Here is an 18,654-nt window from a genome sequence, read left to right as displayed (position 1 = left end):
TAAAGCAATCGAGATTTTCGTTAGCTGTTTTAGAGAACCAATCACAAAAAGAAGAAACTGTGTGATGGCATTAAATATATATGTACCTCTCGCCTTTTATAGAGTTATTGTTATTGGTGTTGATTTGAACTCCATAAATGATGATGAGAGAAGAAATAATCGTAGTACTTGCTCCGTTTGGTGCAATCACTCTGATTCGAATCACTGAAAACCCCCCCGGCAACACCTCTGGGCTGAAACAGCAACTGCTGTTGAAGCAATGACAACTTGGCCGCTGCCGCTGCTAGACAACTCCCTCCGCCGTTGCTGATCTGGTGTTGTCGAAGCTTCGTCGCCAGAATGGCCTACTGATCTTGACTGAAGTGGAACTAATCATCTGCCGTCGATGCCGAGAGGTCCCACGGGGACTTAGGGTTTGGTCGGAGGGAGAGAGAGGGAGTCGACAGAGGGAGGGGAGAGAGGGATGCGGTGGGTCGATTGAAGAGAGAGCCGCGAGAGAGAGGAAGACTGAGGCCCCATTCCAAAATAGGAAAAAAGTCCTTATTTTTTAAGAAGGCAATTTCAAGTTCAAAAATTATGGACTTCTTGAAATGTAAAAATATGCAATATGGATCTTGTTTCAAACATCTCATTGAGATCTTTTATACGATGCAAAAAAAATTAAAAAAATATTTTTCATATATATTATTTTTGAGTTTGAAAATGTGAAATAAACTGCTTATTTTTTAAGAAGGTTTCTGAAACGGGGCCTGAGGGAGACAGAGGGAGAGTGAGATGGTGCCGCTAAAATTTTACTAAAATGCCATTTATGATAGCCCTTGGATGGATTAGGTATTTACCAAAATGCCTTTTATAGGATGAAGGGTAGAGATTTATGTAAGTATGAGGATAAATCTAGAGCGTTGGTTATCTTTTAGATTTAAACACAGTTCTATTTTATTATATAAATGGTTAATTCTTAAGTATCTATATTTGAATTTCTAAAAGATATTATTTTGGCTTGTAGCTAGAATGCATTACTGCCACATTGATTGAAGTTTAGATGACTTGTTTTTGCTATTGTCAGGGTTGAGGATCTACAAGTTTTGAAGGTCATGGGCTGTAGGAAGGCTTCTGCCGTGGTTGTGAATGGGTTTTGAATTTTGATAGGAAGATATCTGTGTATCACTGAGAAACCAGGGGAAAACAACGATAAATCGATGTTTATGTCCACTTTTTTAATGCCTGTTTTTCTGCTATGAGAACAAAATTTATGTCACAAATGTACGTTTCTACCGGTATAAGTAATGTTCTAGAGTATAATCTACTTGACTACCTATTGCCGTTCATGAACCTCAAATTGATTTACCTGTTGTAACAGAACTACCTGTTAACTGTTCTTACATATTTTTGGCAATTTCAAAACATGGTACTCTTTGTTACAAACTATAATGGGGAAAACTGTTTTGGGCATGGGAGGAAAAGTATGCCAGTGGCATGTATCTACTATGATTCACCTGTATAGACAGTGGTGTGTCATGATGTGACAGTAATCCTTTGTGGAGGTGACGGATATCGTAATTGCACTTACATTTTTCTACTGGAAAAAAAATATAATTATTCACAACTACATGAGTACGTGACTTATTTTTGCAGCTTACTTAAAGGCAAAAAGTAAAACTCATTTTTTTCAAAGAAAAGTTGATTTATAATTAGAACAAAACATTCAAAGCCTTATGTTTTAATATTCTCTCTCGGTTTTATTAAGCTACTCGTATTTTACTTCATAAGTTATAAACAAAAAACCTTGTAGTAAATTCACTATCACGAATTCTTAATTTGAAAAAAGTGGTAAGCAGTATTTAAAATCTGCAACAAACACACAGTATATTGAGATTTTTTCCTTAAAAAAAATATGAAGGACATTTTTAGCACGTTCCAAGTTCATCAATAACTCCAACGGGTTATCTCATCTTTTAATAGGTTTCAAGGTGAGTTTTTATTTATAATTTCTATGAAAAATCACAAAATTGACACCATAGACACTCATTTTAAGTTTTAACGGTTATGGTAGCTGAAGGAACAATCAAAACTACTGTATTATAATTTGCGAGATTGAGAATTGGGAGTGAGGATGTAAAGGGATGATTGGGAGCAGGAGGTGAAGGGTCCAATTGAAGGATTATATGAGAGTTGGATTGTCCACATCAAAACTAAAGTGTATAAAGTGACACCAAATAGCAGTACAGGGGTATAAAGCGTATTTTACCCCCTATAGCAAACCCTAATTATTGGGTTTATAGGTGGTCGCCTCCCCCAATTCATTTCATCTTGGCTGAGTTCAACAAACGGCTCTCTCTCTCTCTCTCTCTCTCATACTGTTATCTCCCTCTTGGTTTGTGAAAAGTAGTATTTTCTGTAATGGTGATTTGATTTCTGGTTAATTATTCGACTCAAACTCAGAAGGCTACATGTACCAAGGGGAGGGTTGGACTAATTGTCAATACCCTCGATCTTGATTTGCCAAAACGGCTGTAGCTATATCCATACATACAGATTGAGAAGTTTTACTGGCCGCTTGTCGTTTATTCCCGTCGACAAATCTGCTTACCGAGCTTCTCACATTTCCCCTCTCCCTCTCTCTAATCTATACTTATTACAGCTTTTCTTTGAAATTGTTGGTTATAAGCATACATATATGTCCGTGTATAAGCATGTGATGAGAAGGGGAAAAGAGGGAAAAATTAGCATAGCCTTTTTCTCAAAACAACCTTCTCTTACATGAAAACACTAGTGGAGTCACCGTCCAGGCATGCTGCTCTATTTCCTCCAAGCAGTTTGCGTCTATTGGTGCCTACATTTCTCCCACTCATTTATTAAATCTTTTAGTAGTAGTAATGGAACCGATTTCGTATTTTTTTTGTGTCAGGGAATGCTGCCGAGCGGCATCCCTGTAAAGTGGTGCCAAGCCGGCCGTTCATCTTGGCACCGACGGTTTGGATTGATTTTGAGCGCATACAAATTTGATCCGTCAATTGTTTGGCAAAGATCCGATTCGTCGATTGCCGAGATGAACTACCGGATCGGCCCCTTTGCAGGGGGTTCTTGTGAAGTGAGGAAGTTTTCTGCTGGAAATTATGCAACTAAGCATAAATTGAAACTTAACCACTGCATAAGAGAGTGGCTTTGGCCGTGGGAAAAGGAGTAACAATTTCGTTGAAATGCTTTCTTCCTCTGAAAAGACAATAAACTTGCAAAGTAGTATTTGGAGTCTACTTTTAGATTCTGGGTTGGTGTTTTGTTGCTCATCGATTTTGACTGAAAGATAAAGCTCTGTGCAAATCTCTATTTTAGAACTGCAACAATGTTCGAACTTTGACGGGATATGGTATCGATACGAGTGCAAAGGGATAAGAATCAAGAAAAATAAACCTTTTGATGTTAACCGGATCAAGGAGACACAAAGATCAATAACGGATGTAACGAACCAACTTGGCGAGGCTTCTAAGTTCTACCTATGAAAGAAGTGCGAAAGTTAAGATGGAAATATGTACAGGGCTTCTAAGTTCTAGCTATGAAAGATGTACTCTGTGCAACTCACTGAGTGAGAACTGTAACGGTGTTTGAACTGTTACAACGTTGAAGTGAGACGTTGTTGATACTAGTGCAAAAAGAAAAAAATCAAGAAAAAATAATGTGCTTGATATTTAACCAGATCGAGGAGAAAAAGATGAGATCCAAAAATAAGAAAGGGAGACAGATCAGTAAAGGAAATGCCAACAAATTTGACGATGGTTGATGAAGTTAAGACGGAAATATGAGATTATGAGGCTCTTCTACCTTTGACAGAAAGAGTCTATGGGTCTGGGAGTGTCTTAAGGAGTGCTTCCTCAAACTCAGTGATTTATTAAGCTCATGGTGACTGAGGAGGAGCTTGAGCATGTTCTTTTGTTTCGGATGTTGCCACTCTTGAATTACCATTGGGGACTTATTTGCTAGTAGAAGTGTGAACCTTAATTTGTGTGGCAAAATGGATCAAAGTTCTGGAAAGTAGAAATTTGTGGGAACACTTCTAAGCCTTGAAGGTGTCAAGTTTCCAAACAAAATGGATGGCTCTGTCGTCTTGGCCATCGATAAATGGAGCCATCACTTGAACATGTCTTTATGTGATCACAGCTTGCCTTCTCGTTTCGAAAGTTGATGATTTCCTGTTAATGATTTTCCATGTCTTACAAGTTTAATCTGACTTCTGTATGAATATTCTAGTGTTAATTGATGTAATGAAACTTGCATATGCAATCATACTCCATGGAAAGAAGATGTGGGTCATATGGTGTTTACAGTACACTGCTCATGGTTATGGATGATTTTGTTCTGCTTTTCAATTGCTGTTTTTTCTTTTTTTAAGCTCAGCTCGGTACAGCTTGAGCGAAGAGTTTTTTCGATTTTGAATTCACTTCTCACAAAAGCAACAATTCAATGGTTAATAACCAATTCAACCACATCATCACGATTTGGCTTTACTAAGTACTAGGGGCACTTGTTCATTGTAGACTTTCGGACTTTTTCGATGATCAGTAGAAATATCCTAGAGCCACTCGCTCGGACAAGAAGATAATCTAAACATGTCTACACCAATTGTATTGGATCACCGGGATATCTAATGACGGAAGTTGGAAGAGTCATGGTCTGAAGAATTCTGGTTGCAGGTTTTGGGGGAAAAACTAGACCCTGGAGAGTGCTTTACAAGCAGATGCTGAACAGGGCATTGCTTTTATCTCCCATCGGTTATCAATATGCAAAGTGGGCAAAAGACAGAATATAAAATCCCAACCCTGGCAGCTTCTCAATTCATACCTTTCTCGGCCTTTTTGTCTAAGATCAAGTGTAGTATTTGTTTTTATCAGTTGAATATCTGATACGTGAGCCATTGGCTCACATGATATTAAATTAATTTTTTAGGGGAGGGCTCATCACAATATCTTGCTATTGGAGTCTTTCAAGCGTCGTCTTGGCGTTGCACTATTGCCTTAGCTCAGCGCACCCCACCCAAATCAGTACAAAAAATTTTAGTTGGTTCTTCGGGGAACTCTCCACCAAAATGCATGTTCTCATCTGTTAATCATAGACTCAGCCTTAAAATGATTTAGAACGAAGTTACGAAGGTCAGGGTATCCTGGGTAAGATTGAATGGGCGAAAATCTATAAAAATTCTAACTTATGAAAGGCGATACTAATTTTATAAATACAAATTGTAAAGATACTAGCAAAAGATTACATATATTTTCATCAATCTATTTACTAAGATAACTTAACCCTAAGGGTTGGCTTGGTGGTCAAAGGCTTGGGAGTTATGAGTTTGCTCCCTCCTAAGGTCTCAGGTCCAAAATCTATTAGGTGCTATTAACGAGCTTCTTTGAATGAGCCAAGTCTCCTTTAAACGAGCCTCTTTAAACTAGTTGAGTTGAGCGTCAACGAATTGAGGAGAGCTTGCGAGTTGCTCGGTTCGTTTATTAAGGAAAAAGTTATTAATAATCAAGAAAGCTCAAGGTATCCTGGATAAGTTGGGGGGGCGGGGGACCCAAGCCTTGGATGTAAACAAACAACTACCTACTAAACAGATTTGTTGAATTTTGTTAAAAAAAAAAAAAAACAGATTTGTTGAATGGTAAAAATTAAATGAAAGGAGTTAAATTGACTATATTTTCAGTAAGACGATTGCTATTTGCTAGTAGTTAGTCAAGTTGGCAAATCTGGTGATAATTACAAGGGTGGAAGCAAATTCCAATATTTGAAGGAGCAAAATGATTTCAAACAACATAGTGTGAGCAGGGGAGATGGATCAAGTTCAAGTGGTACCTCATTGTTTTAGTTTCTCGACCAAGAGACAAAATTAATTAACCCACTTGCTACATGTTTTAAAAAAAAGAACATATAAACACAAAAGACAAAAGAAAACTTGAACCAAACTTTCTTCTCTTTTTTTCGACCCCTCAAGCCCAAACAGATCTGGGCCGTTCAAAATACGTTTGGACGGCCGAGATGCGTGTTCGGCACCAGCTGTCCGTGCCCGCTCGGCACTGAAGACTTTCTCCTTTTTTTCTGGTCTTTTCCCCTTTCCCTTTCACACTATTAACCCGGCCACATATGTTATCTCTCTCAGATACTTTATACTTTTCTCCTCCCTTTAACTCATGTTTGGGAGATAATGATTCTCTCAACCTTTTTCCATAGTCCGATATTACAAGGGGCCTACTCCGGGTCCCGCACGGATAATCTGAGTCAATAAAATAATTTTTTGTGTGGCACCGCGAGAAATCAGCTCGATCCGATATGTGTAGATGCTTGATCTAATCTTCAAATTTTTTATTCAAATTTTGAATCCTTTATGTGTAAGATTGAATGGGCGAAAATCTATAAAAATTCTAACTTATGAAAGGCGATACTAATTTTATCAATACAAATTGTAAAGATACTAGCAAAAGATTACATATATTTTCATCAATCTATTTACTAAGATAACCCCAAGGGTTAGCTTGGTGGTCAAAGACTTGGGGACTTGTGAGTTTGCTCCCTCCTAAGGTCTCAAGTTCAAAATCTCTTAGGTGCTATTAATTTTTTTGCGGTCAGTCCATGCAGAGCTTTGCTCCAATTTAAATTGGGACCCCCACAAGTGGGTGGTGTGATTGATTTTTCAGGATTAATCGAGGCACGCGAAAACTGACCCGGACACCTGAGTTATCAGAAAAAAAAAATACTAAGATAACTTCAAGAACGACCCTACCAATTTCACAAGAAAAATAGTACTGTAAAAAATGATACTCCCTCTGTCCCTAAATAAGTGTCCGGCGCACAAAATTATGTTTTACAAAACATGCCTATTTTTTATTAAAAAATTTAATTTTTTTTCACAATCTAATAAAACTCATTGCTATCTATTGATTTGTGAAAAAAAAATTAATTTTTTTAATAAAACAAATGCATCTTTTTGAAGACTTAGTTTTGCGCATCGAACACTTATTTAGGAACGGAGAGAGTAGTATTTTACTCAGAATTATTGGTTAGAAGGGTGTTGGATTATTCAAAACGATATTGGGCAGACGACTTACGTAATTTTAAAGTTTTTGAGGAAAAAACTATCATAATTCTAACCAAAAATTCAGTAGCGTTCACCATTTAAAGCCAAGTAGGAGAAACATTTTCCCCCCCCTTTCGTATAAACAGATTGCCTCAGAAATTCGTCAATTAATTAATTAATTAAACGTTCGGTAAATGAAGAGAAATCTGTTAGTCTAACAATTATTGTTGGGCTCTCATTTAGATTATTTTAGACGTCTTTGTTAACAATTCAACTGTTCAATCCCAAGGGATTCAAAGCTGTGAAATAACTGGGTTTTATTTGTTGCAAAGCTAGATTAATGCCTTAATCCCACACTGATCCCCGAAAGGAAAAGTGAGCTAAAGCAGCATATGGAATCATACTTTTCTAGGCCTTTTGGCTAAGATCAAGTGTAGTATTAGTTTAATATCTGATACGTGAGCCATCGGCTCACACGATATTAAATGAATTTTTCTAAAGGGAGGATCCATCACAGTAGCTTGCTATTGGGGTCTTTCAAGCGTTGCCTTGACGTTGCACTACTGTCTTGGCTTGGTGCACCCCACCAAAATCAGTTCTAAATTCTTCTAGCAGTGCTGTTGGCTTGGCATTTTGAATGTCAATCAATTTTTCCTCAAAGGTTATCTTCAAACAAACAGCAAGATTTCAATATCCGAGGTCCAACACATTTCATTGCGACGGAGTCCATAAAAAACCAGAAGTTTTTTTTGACACTGTTTGTGGAAGTATATTAGTCCAACTAAATCGGGTCAAACATGGCGTAATGTGTGCTTTTCCTTCGTTTCACTATTCTTACATTAACTTCCGCAGAGATTTTTGGGTTTTTTCTTATTGTCTTTATTTGATTTTTTTCGCATTCGTTAGTTTCGCATCTAACTTTTATGGATTATTAATTCGTCGATAAATCAAAAAAGTAAAAAATTATGACATTTACCCAAATATTTTTTGAAATATCAAAGATAAAGCCCAAAAAGGCAAAATTTTTGAATAAAGACAAAACAAGAAAATTTTCAAAAATTCCAAAAAACCCTTAGCGGAACTTAAGCCGAATTCGCATAAACATTCCTTGACAATGGCAGTCTATTTTCTAAGACGCACTAGAGAAGCGGAGAGATTTGAAACAACGTTTTAAGATTCAATGTAAAAGAGTATTAAAGCATGTATTCTAGGAAGTCAATATTTACATATTTGAGACCCACCAATTCGCTCCCCAAGATGTTATAGGGTCTTGGCCGATCCACACAAAACTCAACTAGTACCTACTAAACAAATGCATCCAGAAACCTTGATTTTCTGGGCTTCCAACCAAGAATTTAAACAAAAAAGAGTCTTTTTGCGACCTCACATAAACTACTCATCATTTACCAATATAACCGCCAGCAGTGGTGCCAATATCGACCCAAACCCATTTATCATTTTATTTACAGGAGTATGTTGGCGCCATCAAATGCCACGGCTAGCTGCCCCACTTTCAGACCAACCTTACTTGCGAAATCCTCCCTGCAGTGATACGAAAAAGCCAACGGCACCGGCCCAAACCCAACCGATCTCTGTCTACCCAAGTCTGACCCAGGACCCGAACTCATTTCAACCGTGACTTTACCGGTTGTCCTTTCAAAATCAGAACCAAACCATTTGGCTTTCATGTACCCGAACCGCCTCCAAGGGGGCACGTGCATGTCCATGCTCCTCATAGAGACTTTGATGGCATTGCACAGTAGTCTCACCACTTGTTTGAGCTCTTCCACTTTTCCCACAAAAATTGGAGGAACAAGTTGTAGGAGTGAAGAGAAGCACTCCGTTGCCCGGGCTATGGAAAATTCGTCTGAGAGGGAAAACTCGATTATGTAGCGGGTTCCGGATACGGTAACGTCCATGTACTCGTGTGACCCTGATGGGAACCGGCCGATTCTGTCCCATTTTGATTTGCAGAGACCTGTACATTCAACGTTAATTAGTATTTTTTTTTTTTAAATTGTCGCACAAAATTGCTAGTTCAAATGTACAGCTTCTTGATTTTTACATTATTTTATTTGCATTGCCAATCACTCTTGGTATGGAGCATTTTTCTTTATCCCAATTTGTTTTTATTTTGAAAATAGAATATAGATTACAGCCAAAACAACAAGATAAATGAAGACGATACGATGGTGTAAAAAAAAAAAGCATCAAAATTTTGAGGTTTTGGCAAGATTTTCATCCCTAAACTAATAAGTCAAATCAAGTAAGTATTACAACGGTTATTCGTAACCCAAGGTTTCAAAAAGCAATAACGAAGATATCAATTGATATGTAACAGGAATTAGGGTGTAGCAATCGTGAATTTAAAAAAAAAAAAAAAAAAAAAAACTAGCATCTAACCACATAGCAGCCATGAAGCTGTCAAAAAATCGGATGTACAAGAGTGTAAAGGCATTACATGGCTGAAAAACCGCTGCATAGCCGCCGATACACTGCATACAACTAATGTGCAAATTTAATTTATATGTTCATAACGATTCTCTCATATGGGATAATCTCATATGGGATAAGACCTACACATACACGAGAACTCACCTAATATAATGTAAGATGGAGTTACAAAATAAAAAACAAATATCGGAAGGGAGAGGGAGAGACTCACCGGCGTCAAAACCTCTGTCCCGCAACCGAGCCACAACCCGACGTTTAAACCCCGGTGACGTCAGACCATTTCCGACGCCTCCACACGCTTTTTCCACCTCCTCACGAATATTTCTCTTCACTTGATCATCATCTCCACATCCCAACAATGCACTCAACTCATCTCTCAACTCCCAATCACTGCAATCCCCATCCGATTCAGATCCGATACTATTCCCTTCTCTCTCCTCACCCAAACCTCCCTCCTCTCCTCTCTCCATAAACGACTTCACCAGATCCGACAGATCCTCCGCCGTCTCCGGCGGCGAATACTGATCCCCGCCGCAGAGCCGCCGCGCCTTAGCGGCCGCCTCGTCGAACGCCTCCGCCACCCTCTTGAATTTCGCCATTTACAGTGAAGTGATCGAGATGATGACGATGACCCAGAACAAGTTTGTTTGTGATATTCCAATAGAGGTCGATATTATATTATATAATTGCACACAGATGTCGTGATTATGGCGATAGGATGTGTTCACAGAGAGAAAATGAAGAGAACCATTAATGGGGTAGAGAGAGAATGAAGACATCATGTCGAAGGTAAAGGACGATATATATACGCATTTAGTGTAAACTAAACTAATTATTAATCTAGATTCAGGACTATCTCTTTCGGGATGCGTCGATGAATCTTCCCTCGTTTAGGTAATACGTTCGGTTTTTGTTGGTTTTTGTTTCTTTTTTTTGGTCAAACGGAAAATCGTTGGTTTTTGTTTCAACTTTCATTGGGGTAATAAAAATTGAAGAGTACTGCTATATACACCGACCATTTTGGACCGAAACCGTATCGACGGCCGCGCGCGGCCGTCTCCGCCCACCGGACGGCCGATCCGAGCCGTCCAAAAGTTTAAAAAAAAAAAAACCGAGGGGCTCCGCGCGGGAATCAACGTCATCCGATGTGTGTAGGGTGCTTGATCTAAACACCCTATTTTTCGTGTATACATATATACACGAAAAATAGGGTGTTTAGATCAAGCACCCTACACACATCGGATGACTTTGATTCCCGCGCAAGGCCCCTCGGTTTTTTTTTTAAAAATTTTTGGACGGCTTGGATCGGCCGTCCGGTGGCCGGAGACGGCTGCGCGCGGCCGTCGGTACGGTTTTGGTCCAAAAATGGTCGTTACACATAGGATTTTCCATAAAAATTAGAGGGAGACTTATTTTCGGAGCAATTGCAAACAGACCATTTACGGAGCCGTGTAATCTCAGTCATCTATTTCGATAATTAATGATTCGGATTTTAAAAATACTATTTGCGCGAATAGTTTTTTCAAAACCCGGACCATCCAAAACACTTTTGGATGACCGAGATTGAGCTCCGTAAATATTTGTTTACAGCTGCTCTATAAACAAGATTTGCTCTAAAAATTAGAAGACAAGAAAAACACATATTTCTAGTATACTTGTCGTCAGCTCAGTGAGCTGACAATAGCAAGACCGAAATTATATTGTACTCCTTTCATCCCAAATTGGATGACAATTTTTGATATTCGTATCAATTTCAATTCCTTATATCTTTCAATATGGATCTCAAAAAAAATGTAATATGAATTTTGTTTGAAAATTCTTGGTTAGTTCTATTATACAAAATTTTCAAACTCATAAAAAAATTATAGATTGAAAATATAAGTAATGAAAAATGATAAAAATTTCAAAAATTATCATACTTTTTGGACGGAGGGGTACTGTGGAGTTTGCTAGAGTGCTAGCTATTTTATAATCCATGGCCTCAAAATAACCAAATTCTATTACCATTAGAGTTTTTTTTTTTTTTTATAACTAGATGTCTGGACCAGTTTACGCGCACCTCGATCAATTCTGGACCATGAAGGTAATGACTTGGCATAACCTCCAATGACCTTAAAATTTGGAATGATTCGCCTCCGTGAAAACTCAAACATGCGATCTCATTGTTAAGCAGTTATTGCTTTCTCATGCTCACTTTTTTTGAAAACTTGACATTCATGATCTCATCAAATGTTGAAAATTTAACTTAATTGATTCAAAAGAGATTTGATACTTTATTTTGTAACCGGGATTTTGCAAATTGGATTCTTATAAGGAAATTAATGAGACATTATGTTTACTTCTCTAGCAAGCTAGGAGTATGCTTTAATAAAGAAAGGAATTTGATGTCTTTAATTAATTTAGACTAGAAGTTTAGATCTGAATTTTCCATTGTTGCAATCAATTATTTGATTTTCCTCGGAGACTCTTATCAAATGTATGGTCCAAATTACTGTTGCATGGTTCAAATTTGAACTATTCCATCAAATTCAAAAATTAGACCGGAGAGAATACAAATCCACTAAAAGAATTTGCAATTCGTCACATGGGAATGCTCCTCATTTTAGCAAAATCTTTTTCTGTCTACTTTTTTTCTCTTTTTTCTTTTTTGGTACATAAGAGGGCTTAGGCCGGCCCTAAAAAACAAAAACACTTGCGTAGTAGCTCGATGAACTCCAAGACCATCACGATCATTGCGCAAAGCCTTCGTCACTGTTGATGAGGCTTGATCAAACACTTGTTCTCATCAATCTAACTGAAGACCCAATCTTGCTAGATTATGAGCGCAACCATTAGCTTTTCTCCAACCAAAGCTTAACTCACACGTCCAGCCCATATTTCGTAGCTCATTTCAACATAATCAAGTTGTAATTAGGATCAGAGGGATGCTAGTCCAAAATTACCCAAAGTGCCACTTGCGAATCCATTTCTAACACAACATGACGTAGCCTCATATCCCACATAAGTTCGAGACCTCTCCAAATACCCCAATGTTCAGCCCTAAAAACATCCACATTACCAATTCTGCAAGCAAAACCGCTAACCCAATTCCGCTAATCCAATTCCCATCGTCATCACGAACAACCCCTCCAGCCGCAGCCTGTCTTGGACTTCCATATATTAGATGCCCCATCAACATTGACTTTGAAAGCGCCATCGGGCCCCATTCGGCTAAATAAGCCAACTGTCTTATTTTTTGTTCTTATTCAATTTTTTTTTATTTGTTAATTTTTCATCAATTTTTTAGAAATTATTGCATCGTCATGATAAGAGGAATCTAAAAAGTGAAAAATTACGATCGAAACCTAATTTTTTTGCATAAAGACAAAAATAAACCAATAAGCCAATTTTTTCCTTTTTATTCAAAAAAAATGAATTTCGATCCTAATTTTTTACTTTTTAAATTCCTCTCGTCATGATGATATAATAATCTCAAAAAATTAACAAATACAAAAAAATAAAAATAAAAATAAATAAATAAACTTATTTAGCCGAATGGAGCCTTGGCGGGCCTGTCTTGGACTTCCCTTTCAGTAGTACTATTATACACTCCTGATGACTAGATTCAAGGGAGGTTTCACGATTGCATTTCGACGTGGCTTCTGCGTGAAAAAGAGATAACAGGTTGGATATTTTCCATGTCGGTGGACGTTGCGAATAGACGCAGTTAATTCATGAGTATATAGAACAGTAATGCGGCGAAGTTCATTCAACCTACAATGTGTCTACATTCATTGAACGTAACTCATGGTCTATGGTCTAGGGTTCGATTATCCAAACCTACAACTCTTGGGGTCATTCCAATCCCATGTGTGAATGTATAAAAACTAGGGAGGCGGGGGGCTACTGCGTGCTGCTGTTTTGGATTTTCGGGCCCACTCCGGTCTCGCTTCGATGATCGAAAACGTTCACTTTGTAGAGCTCGTCGAATAAAATAACTATGCAAAAAATCAGTTTAATTGGATATCATTAAGTACCTGATCGAAACCTTTTTATCTTAAAAAGAATGGATCCGAAACACTGGATCAAATCTACTGTAACCCATGGAGTGAGAGTTATATGGGCTCCGATCAGACACTTAATGATATGCAATTAAGTTGATTTTTTGCATAGTTATTCTACTCGACGAGCTCTACAAAGTGAACGTTTTCGATCATCGGAGCGAGACCGGAGTGGGCCCAGAAACCCGGGACAGAAGCATGCTGCTGCAGCAGCCCCCCCGCCTCCAAAAACTAGAGCCTAGAAGGACCGTAAGGATTAATTTAAAGTGCGCGCAAATTGGTAAGGAATACCTGCATTTCTTTTTGAAAAGCAAAAAAAAAATTATAATCTTTGATATCTATCTATCTATTCTGATATATAAAAGAAGAACACCATTTTGATATCTCCCCTGTCATGTATTTCTCTTTCCCAAAAATATCATCTTAAAAAAAAAACACACAACAGTTAATTGTGAGGATATTTTGGACATTTAAGCACAAAAAAACCACCTAAAACAGTTATTACTCCTTCACAGCCTTTTTTTCTTAAAAAAAAAAAAAAGCCCTTCTCATCCACGACCGACGACCAGCACCTTCTCCCCCTCTCACACTACCGTCCGGCCCCTCTCTCTCTCTCTCTCTCTCTCTCTCTCTCTCTCTCTCTCTCTCTCTCTCTCTCTCTCTCTCTCTCTCTCTCTCTCTCTCTCTCTCCCTCAACCGCTCCCCACACCCCACCCCTCTCTCTCACTCACTCTTTCTCAACACCTATGACTTCCTCTCTTCACTCTTCCCTCTCTCTTTCATAGACCAATCACCGCACCACCCCCCTCTGTCTCCATCAACTCCTCCTTCACTCCTCCCTTTCTCCTTCTTAAATCTGCTACTTTCGTCTTCCAATTGCTGCTGAAAGTTATTGCGGGGGACAGAAATTGGTTTGCAATTCTCCCATAAATCCCGACTAAAGTCACCTCTGCTACTTCTGTTGCAGCTGATTTCAGTTTCGTGTCACCACCGCAAACCACCATCGTTGCCTCAATCGATAAGCACCCCTATTGTTCGATTCAATGTATGAACCATCAGGTTCATGTCTCACTGCCTTCCTACAGATTGTGTAGATTTTGAGTATGGGTTTTGCAAATTTTTTTGTTCTACTTAGACCTTCAGGATGTTCTTATTTCCTATTTCAAATTCGGTTTCAGTATAGGTTTTGTAGATTTTTTTTGGCTTAATTGCAAGAACACCCCCTAAACTATCATTTTTTGGCAACTTCACCCCCTTAAGTTTAAATTCAAGCAACTTCACCCCTCTAACTATCAAATTTGAGCAACTTCACTCCCTCCCCCATTTTTCCGTCCAATTCTGTTATGAAATTTGGATGGAAAGTTCAAAATTGGATGGAAAAGTAAATCAACTTACAAAAATGTCCTTTTACACCCTTTATAAAAACTCTCCTACACCAGATAAAACTTTCTTTCTTTCTCTCTCTCTATCTCTGCGTACATGATCTCTCTCTCCTCTCCTCCACACCCACCTCCACACCCATCACCAGAAAAATCCTAAACCTTAAACCCATTTATGCTCCTCCTTCTACCACAGAATTACCCCCTCTCACCACACCACCCCACACCACCAGCACTACCTCCACTCAACACCTCCGCGAGATCTCAACCTTGTCCTCCTCCTCCCTCCTTTTATATAGTGGAGTGGATCGTGGTTTTTTTTTTTCTTCAAAATTTTCCAGCGGCTATGGGTGGGGCCTTTTTTGGGCTACAGGTAACTGTCCAAATTTTTAACATTGCACAGATTCTGATCTCTGGCTCCGGGTAGGGCTTTTTTGGCACTACGGGTAGCAACTGGGTAGAAAATGGTTCTTACTCTGCATCCCCCGGATCCATTTCCAACCATTTCTAACACATCCATAACACTCCCAAACCACCTCACAAAATTTAAAACACAATTTCCAACACCCCTCCAATCATCCGGTTCCCTAAGCTCGAAAAATAAATGGAGACTCGGACTTGGATCATATCCTAAGTACGCCAACAACTCCAAATGATGCAAATAAGATATTTACACTATCCAAGCATGAACAAAACCTGCTCTTTTTAAGCACAATAAGATATTTACCAATTAGGTGTTAAGTGTCAACTCAACCTAGATTTATATCCCTTGGCAATTTCTATTTTGGAGCACCCCTTCCGAAACACTGTAACAGTCATAGACTCATGCCAAATGATGAAGTTATATATCCAAATTTGCAAAAAACTACTATGATGATTCAAACCATAACTAGATACTTATTGTTTGAAAGCAACAAATTCTACCATTGCAACTTATAAAATTATACACCAATCGTACTGCAATCAATGGCACAAGGGTTCCACATTCCCATTGATGCTCTACGGACCAAGACTATCCGCACGCCGAGTAACGTGCATCCATTTCTCTCCCCAATATCCATTTTTTTTGATTTTTCACTTAGATTTTTCAACCACATCAAACTAAAAATTTAAAACAAAATACTACTTTTTGGTAATTCAGCCATTGGCCTCCCACATTCCCATACCATTGCATGTAAAGCTTGGTTAGGAAAACCATACACTATACATTAGGCCCCTAAAGGAGTAACTTGGCCTACAAAGTACTATGCAGTCCGTGGTGGTCAAAATCCTACAATTCGGGATTCGTATCTTACGATTCATAGAGTCTCCTTTCAAAAACTATACGTATCCGACCCCGTATCCTTTATGAACCACAATGCCCTGCAGTTTTGAAGCTAAAAAAGCTATATTTTTTGAACACCACAACCTTGGTGTTTGTAACCACCAAACCCTACTCTTTATAAGCTCCAAAGCTTGCATATTATACAAATGTATTTTCAGATTACACAATGTATTTTCAGAACAAATGAAGGACACAATTCCATTGATCAAAAACATTCAGCCCATAATTCCCATAAAGCACCCCAGAAATAATGAAGGACACAATTCCATTGATTCCAAAACATAACAGATTGTCAACAAAAAATACCCACAAAAGATCAATACATAGTACCCATTCATTACATTAAAAAGAGAAGTGTCATTTGTAGATACTAAATGAGTACTTTCAAATAAGTCAACATAAGGTTACAACTACTGTTGCCAAACTAAGATAAAGGTTCCAAAAGACTACTAACAAGTCAATAAGGTTCCAAAATACTACTAAATTTGGTTTTCAAGTGTTAGACTTCTGGGTACTGGTTAGGGTTGATGATTCTCATTGGGATAACTGTCTGGGGCCAGTGCTTGGCATTGTTGCACTGCTAGTGGTACTACCACTCCCACAAGATGCTGCAGATGACCCTGCTGGATGACTCCAAAAAATAGCACTCCCTATCCTTGTCGATCTCATCCATCCCTACATCTACACACATGTACATGCACATGCACCTTTTCAAATTTTCATTCATACATAATACTACTACTAAATTTGTAAACTATTCCACCCATTCATACCCGTGGTAATGGCACACCAACCTTTGGGGCTTTAGATGTTGTCACTGGTTCACTCTGACCTATACCTCCAAACATTTCAACCATGTCATAATGAGAAGTCAAGTTAACTAATCCATCATTCATGTCATGCATTGAAAATTTATAAAACACAGTTACATGTTTTGTTACTCCATTACTATATGTTAGTCCATACCCCATTCGCCTAATTATATCCATCAATTGACAAATGCTGAAGGAATCTGGATCTACCTTTGTTTCTACAATAACCCCATTCAAGTATTTAGACTGCGAACCCCTTACTAGTCTACCACCTACGCGTATGAACAATGTACACTTGAGCTCCACCATGGTTTCTCTGCAACAATTAACTTAGATTAATAACAGGAGAGATATAATTGCATGTGAGGCTCATAATATGGCTTGTAATATTGCCTACCATGAAAAGGACTTGTAACCTTTTGATCGTGAAAAAAACTAAGAAAAAAAATAATTATCGTTGCGGAATTCCCATTAGAGAAACGAAAAAGAAAAAAATGGAGGGTGTAAGTTAGAAAGAAAACACGGCCAAGGGGATAGAATTCAATCAATATGAAAGTTAGTTTTGGAATCTGGAACTTGACTACTAAAACCATTCCTCTACTATTGCTTATATTCCAAGAATCATAGATAGTAAAATGATTACAATAGCTCAATAACAATGAGAAGAAAAATATTCAATAACTGTTTCCCTTTTCCTTTCTAAAAATCCTAACCAAGAATTGTTATAGCCCATAATGGCATTGGATTTGTTTTTTCTTTTCTGAGAACAAAGTGAAACTCTAAATGCCTACAAAAAAGCTCAATACACAAGCAGAAAATGGTCAGTAGCTGTTTAATCCCAACCATGAACAACAATATTTTACTCTACTACTACAACACAAGAATTTTTTTAATCCCTTAACTGAATACAACTTTTTTAAACCCTACTTTACTATATTAACAACAATATTCTACTATTAAAAGACAGGAATTTTTAAAACCCACAATTGAATATGACTTTTGTAAGCCCTAATTTACTATATTAGCCGTAATTCCTAATCCCCAAATCCCCGATTCTTTCACGCCAAATCTCTCAGACTTGCGGATTTGTAAGGGAAATCTATTTTTTTTTATTTTGTTATTGATATCTTGAAAATTTAGAGCTTATTAAATTCAAAAATAACATAAAACAATAAATAATTTTTTACCCGGATGCATATCAATAAACATCAAAACATTCAATTTTTTAGCCCTAAATCTCAGAAATTTAGGGCTTATTAAATTCGAAAACAAGAAACAACAATAAATAATTTTTTAGCCCTTATGCATGTCAATAAACAACAATAAACATCAAAACACCCAATTTTTTTTGCCTTAAACCAACTTAACTTAACAGGGGACTTACAGATGGGGAAGAATCAGGTCGTCGTCGTCGTTCTCTAGGGAATTAGGTTGGCGTCGGCGTCGGCGTTGTGCGTCGGCGTCTGCGTCATCTGGAGGAGATGTCTGGATGGAAGAGAGCAGAACTACGTTAGGTGGGTTTGGGTTTCCATCTCTGTGAGAGAGGAGGGAGAGAGATAGACGCAGAAGAGAAGAGAGAGAAGAAAAG

The 18,654-nt window shown here is 38.0% G+C and overlaps 1 protein-coding gene, 2 non-coding genes and 1 pseudogene across 3 annotated transcripts; 3 read left to right on the top strand and 1 right to left on the bottom strand.

The window, feature by feature from the left end:
* The first annotated feature begins 2,508 nt into the window (after positions 1-2,508).
* On the top strand, positions 2,509-2,606 carry LOC131315445 (small nucleolar RNA snoR109). Its single transcript, XR_009196771.1, has one exon. It is a non-coding gene; the product is annotated as a small nucleolar RNA snoR109 (small nucleolar RNA).
* Positions 2,607-4,832: 2,226 nt separating this feature from the next.
* On the top strand, positions 4,833-5,028 carry LOC131315394 (U2 spliceosomal RNA). Its single transcript, XR_009196728.1, has one exon. It is a non-coding gene; the product is annotated as a U2 spliceosomal RNA (small nuclear RNA).
* Positions 5,029-7,457: 2,429 nt separating this feature from the next.
* On the top strand, positions 7,458-7,644 carry LOC131315383 (U2 spliceosomal RNA; annotated as a pseudogene).
* Positions 7,645-8,340: 696 nt separating this feature from the next.
* Positions 8,341-10,319, bottom strand: LOC131315212 (uncharacterized). The gene is made up of 2 exons (XM_058344345.1): positions 9,723-10,319; positions 8,341-9,035 (listed from the first exon to the last, which is right to left on the bottom strand). Exons 1-2 carry the CDS (start codon positions 10,108-10,110, stop codon positions 8,521-8,523), a joined length of 903 nt encoding a protein of 300 aa, XP_058200328.1. The 5' UTR covers positions 10,111-10,319; the 3' UTR covers positions 8,341-8,520.
* Between the last annotated feature and the right edge of the window lie 8,335 nt (positions 10,320-18,654).

The sequence above is a fragment of the Rhododendron vialii genome, chromosome 13a (assembly GCF_030253575.1).
Source record: "Rhododendron vialii isolate Sample 1 chromosome 13a, ASM3025357v1".
Lineage (NCBI taxonomy): Eukaryota > Viridiplantae > Streptophyta > Magnoliopsida > Ericales > Ericaceae > Rhododendron > Rhododendron vialii.
The sequence above is the reverse complement of the archived record's forward strand: the minus strand, read 5'-3'. Positions and strand labels throughout refer to the sequence as shown.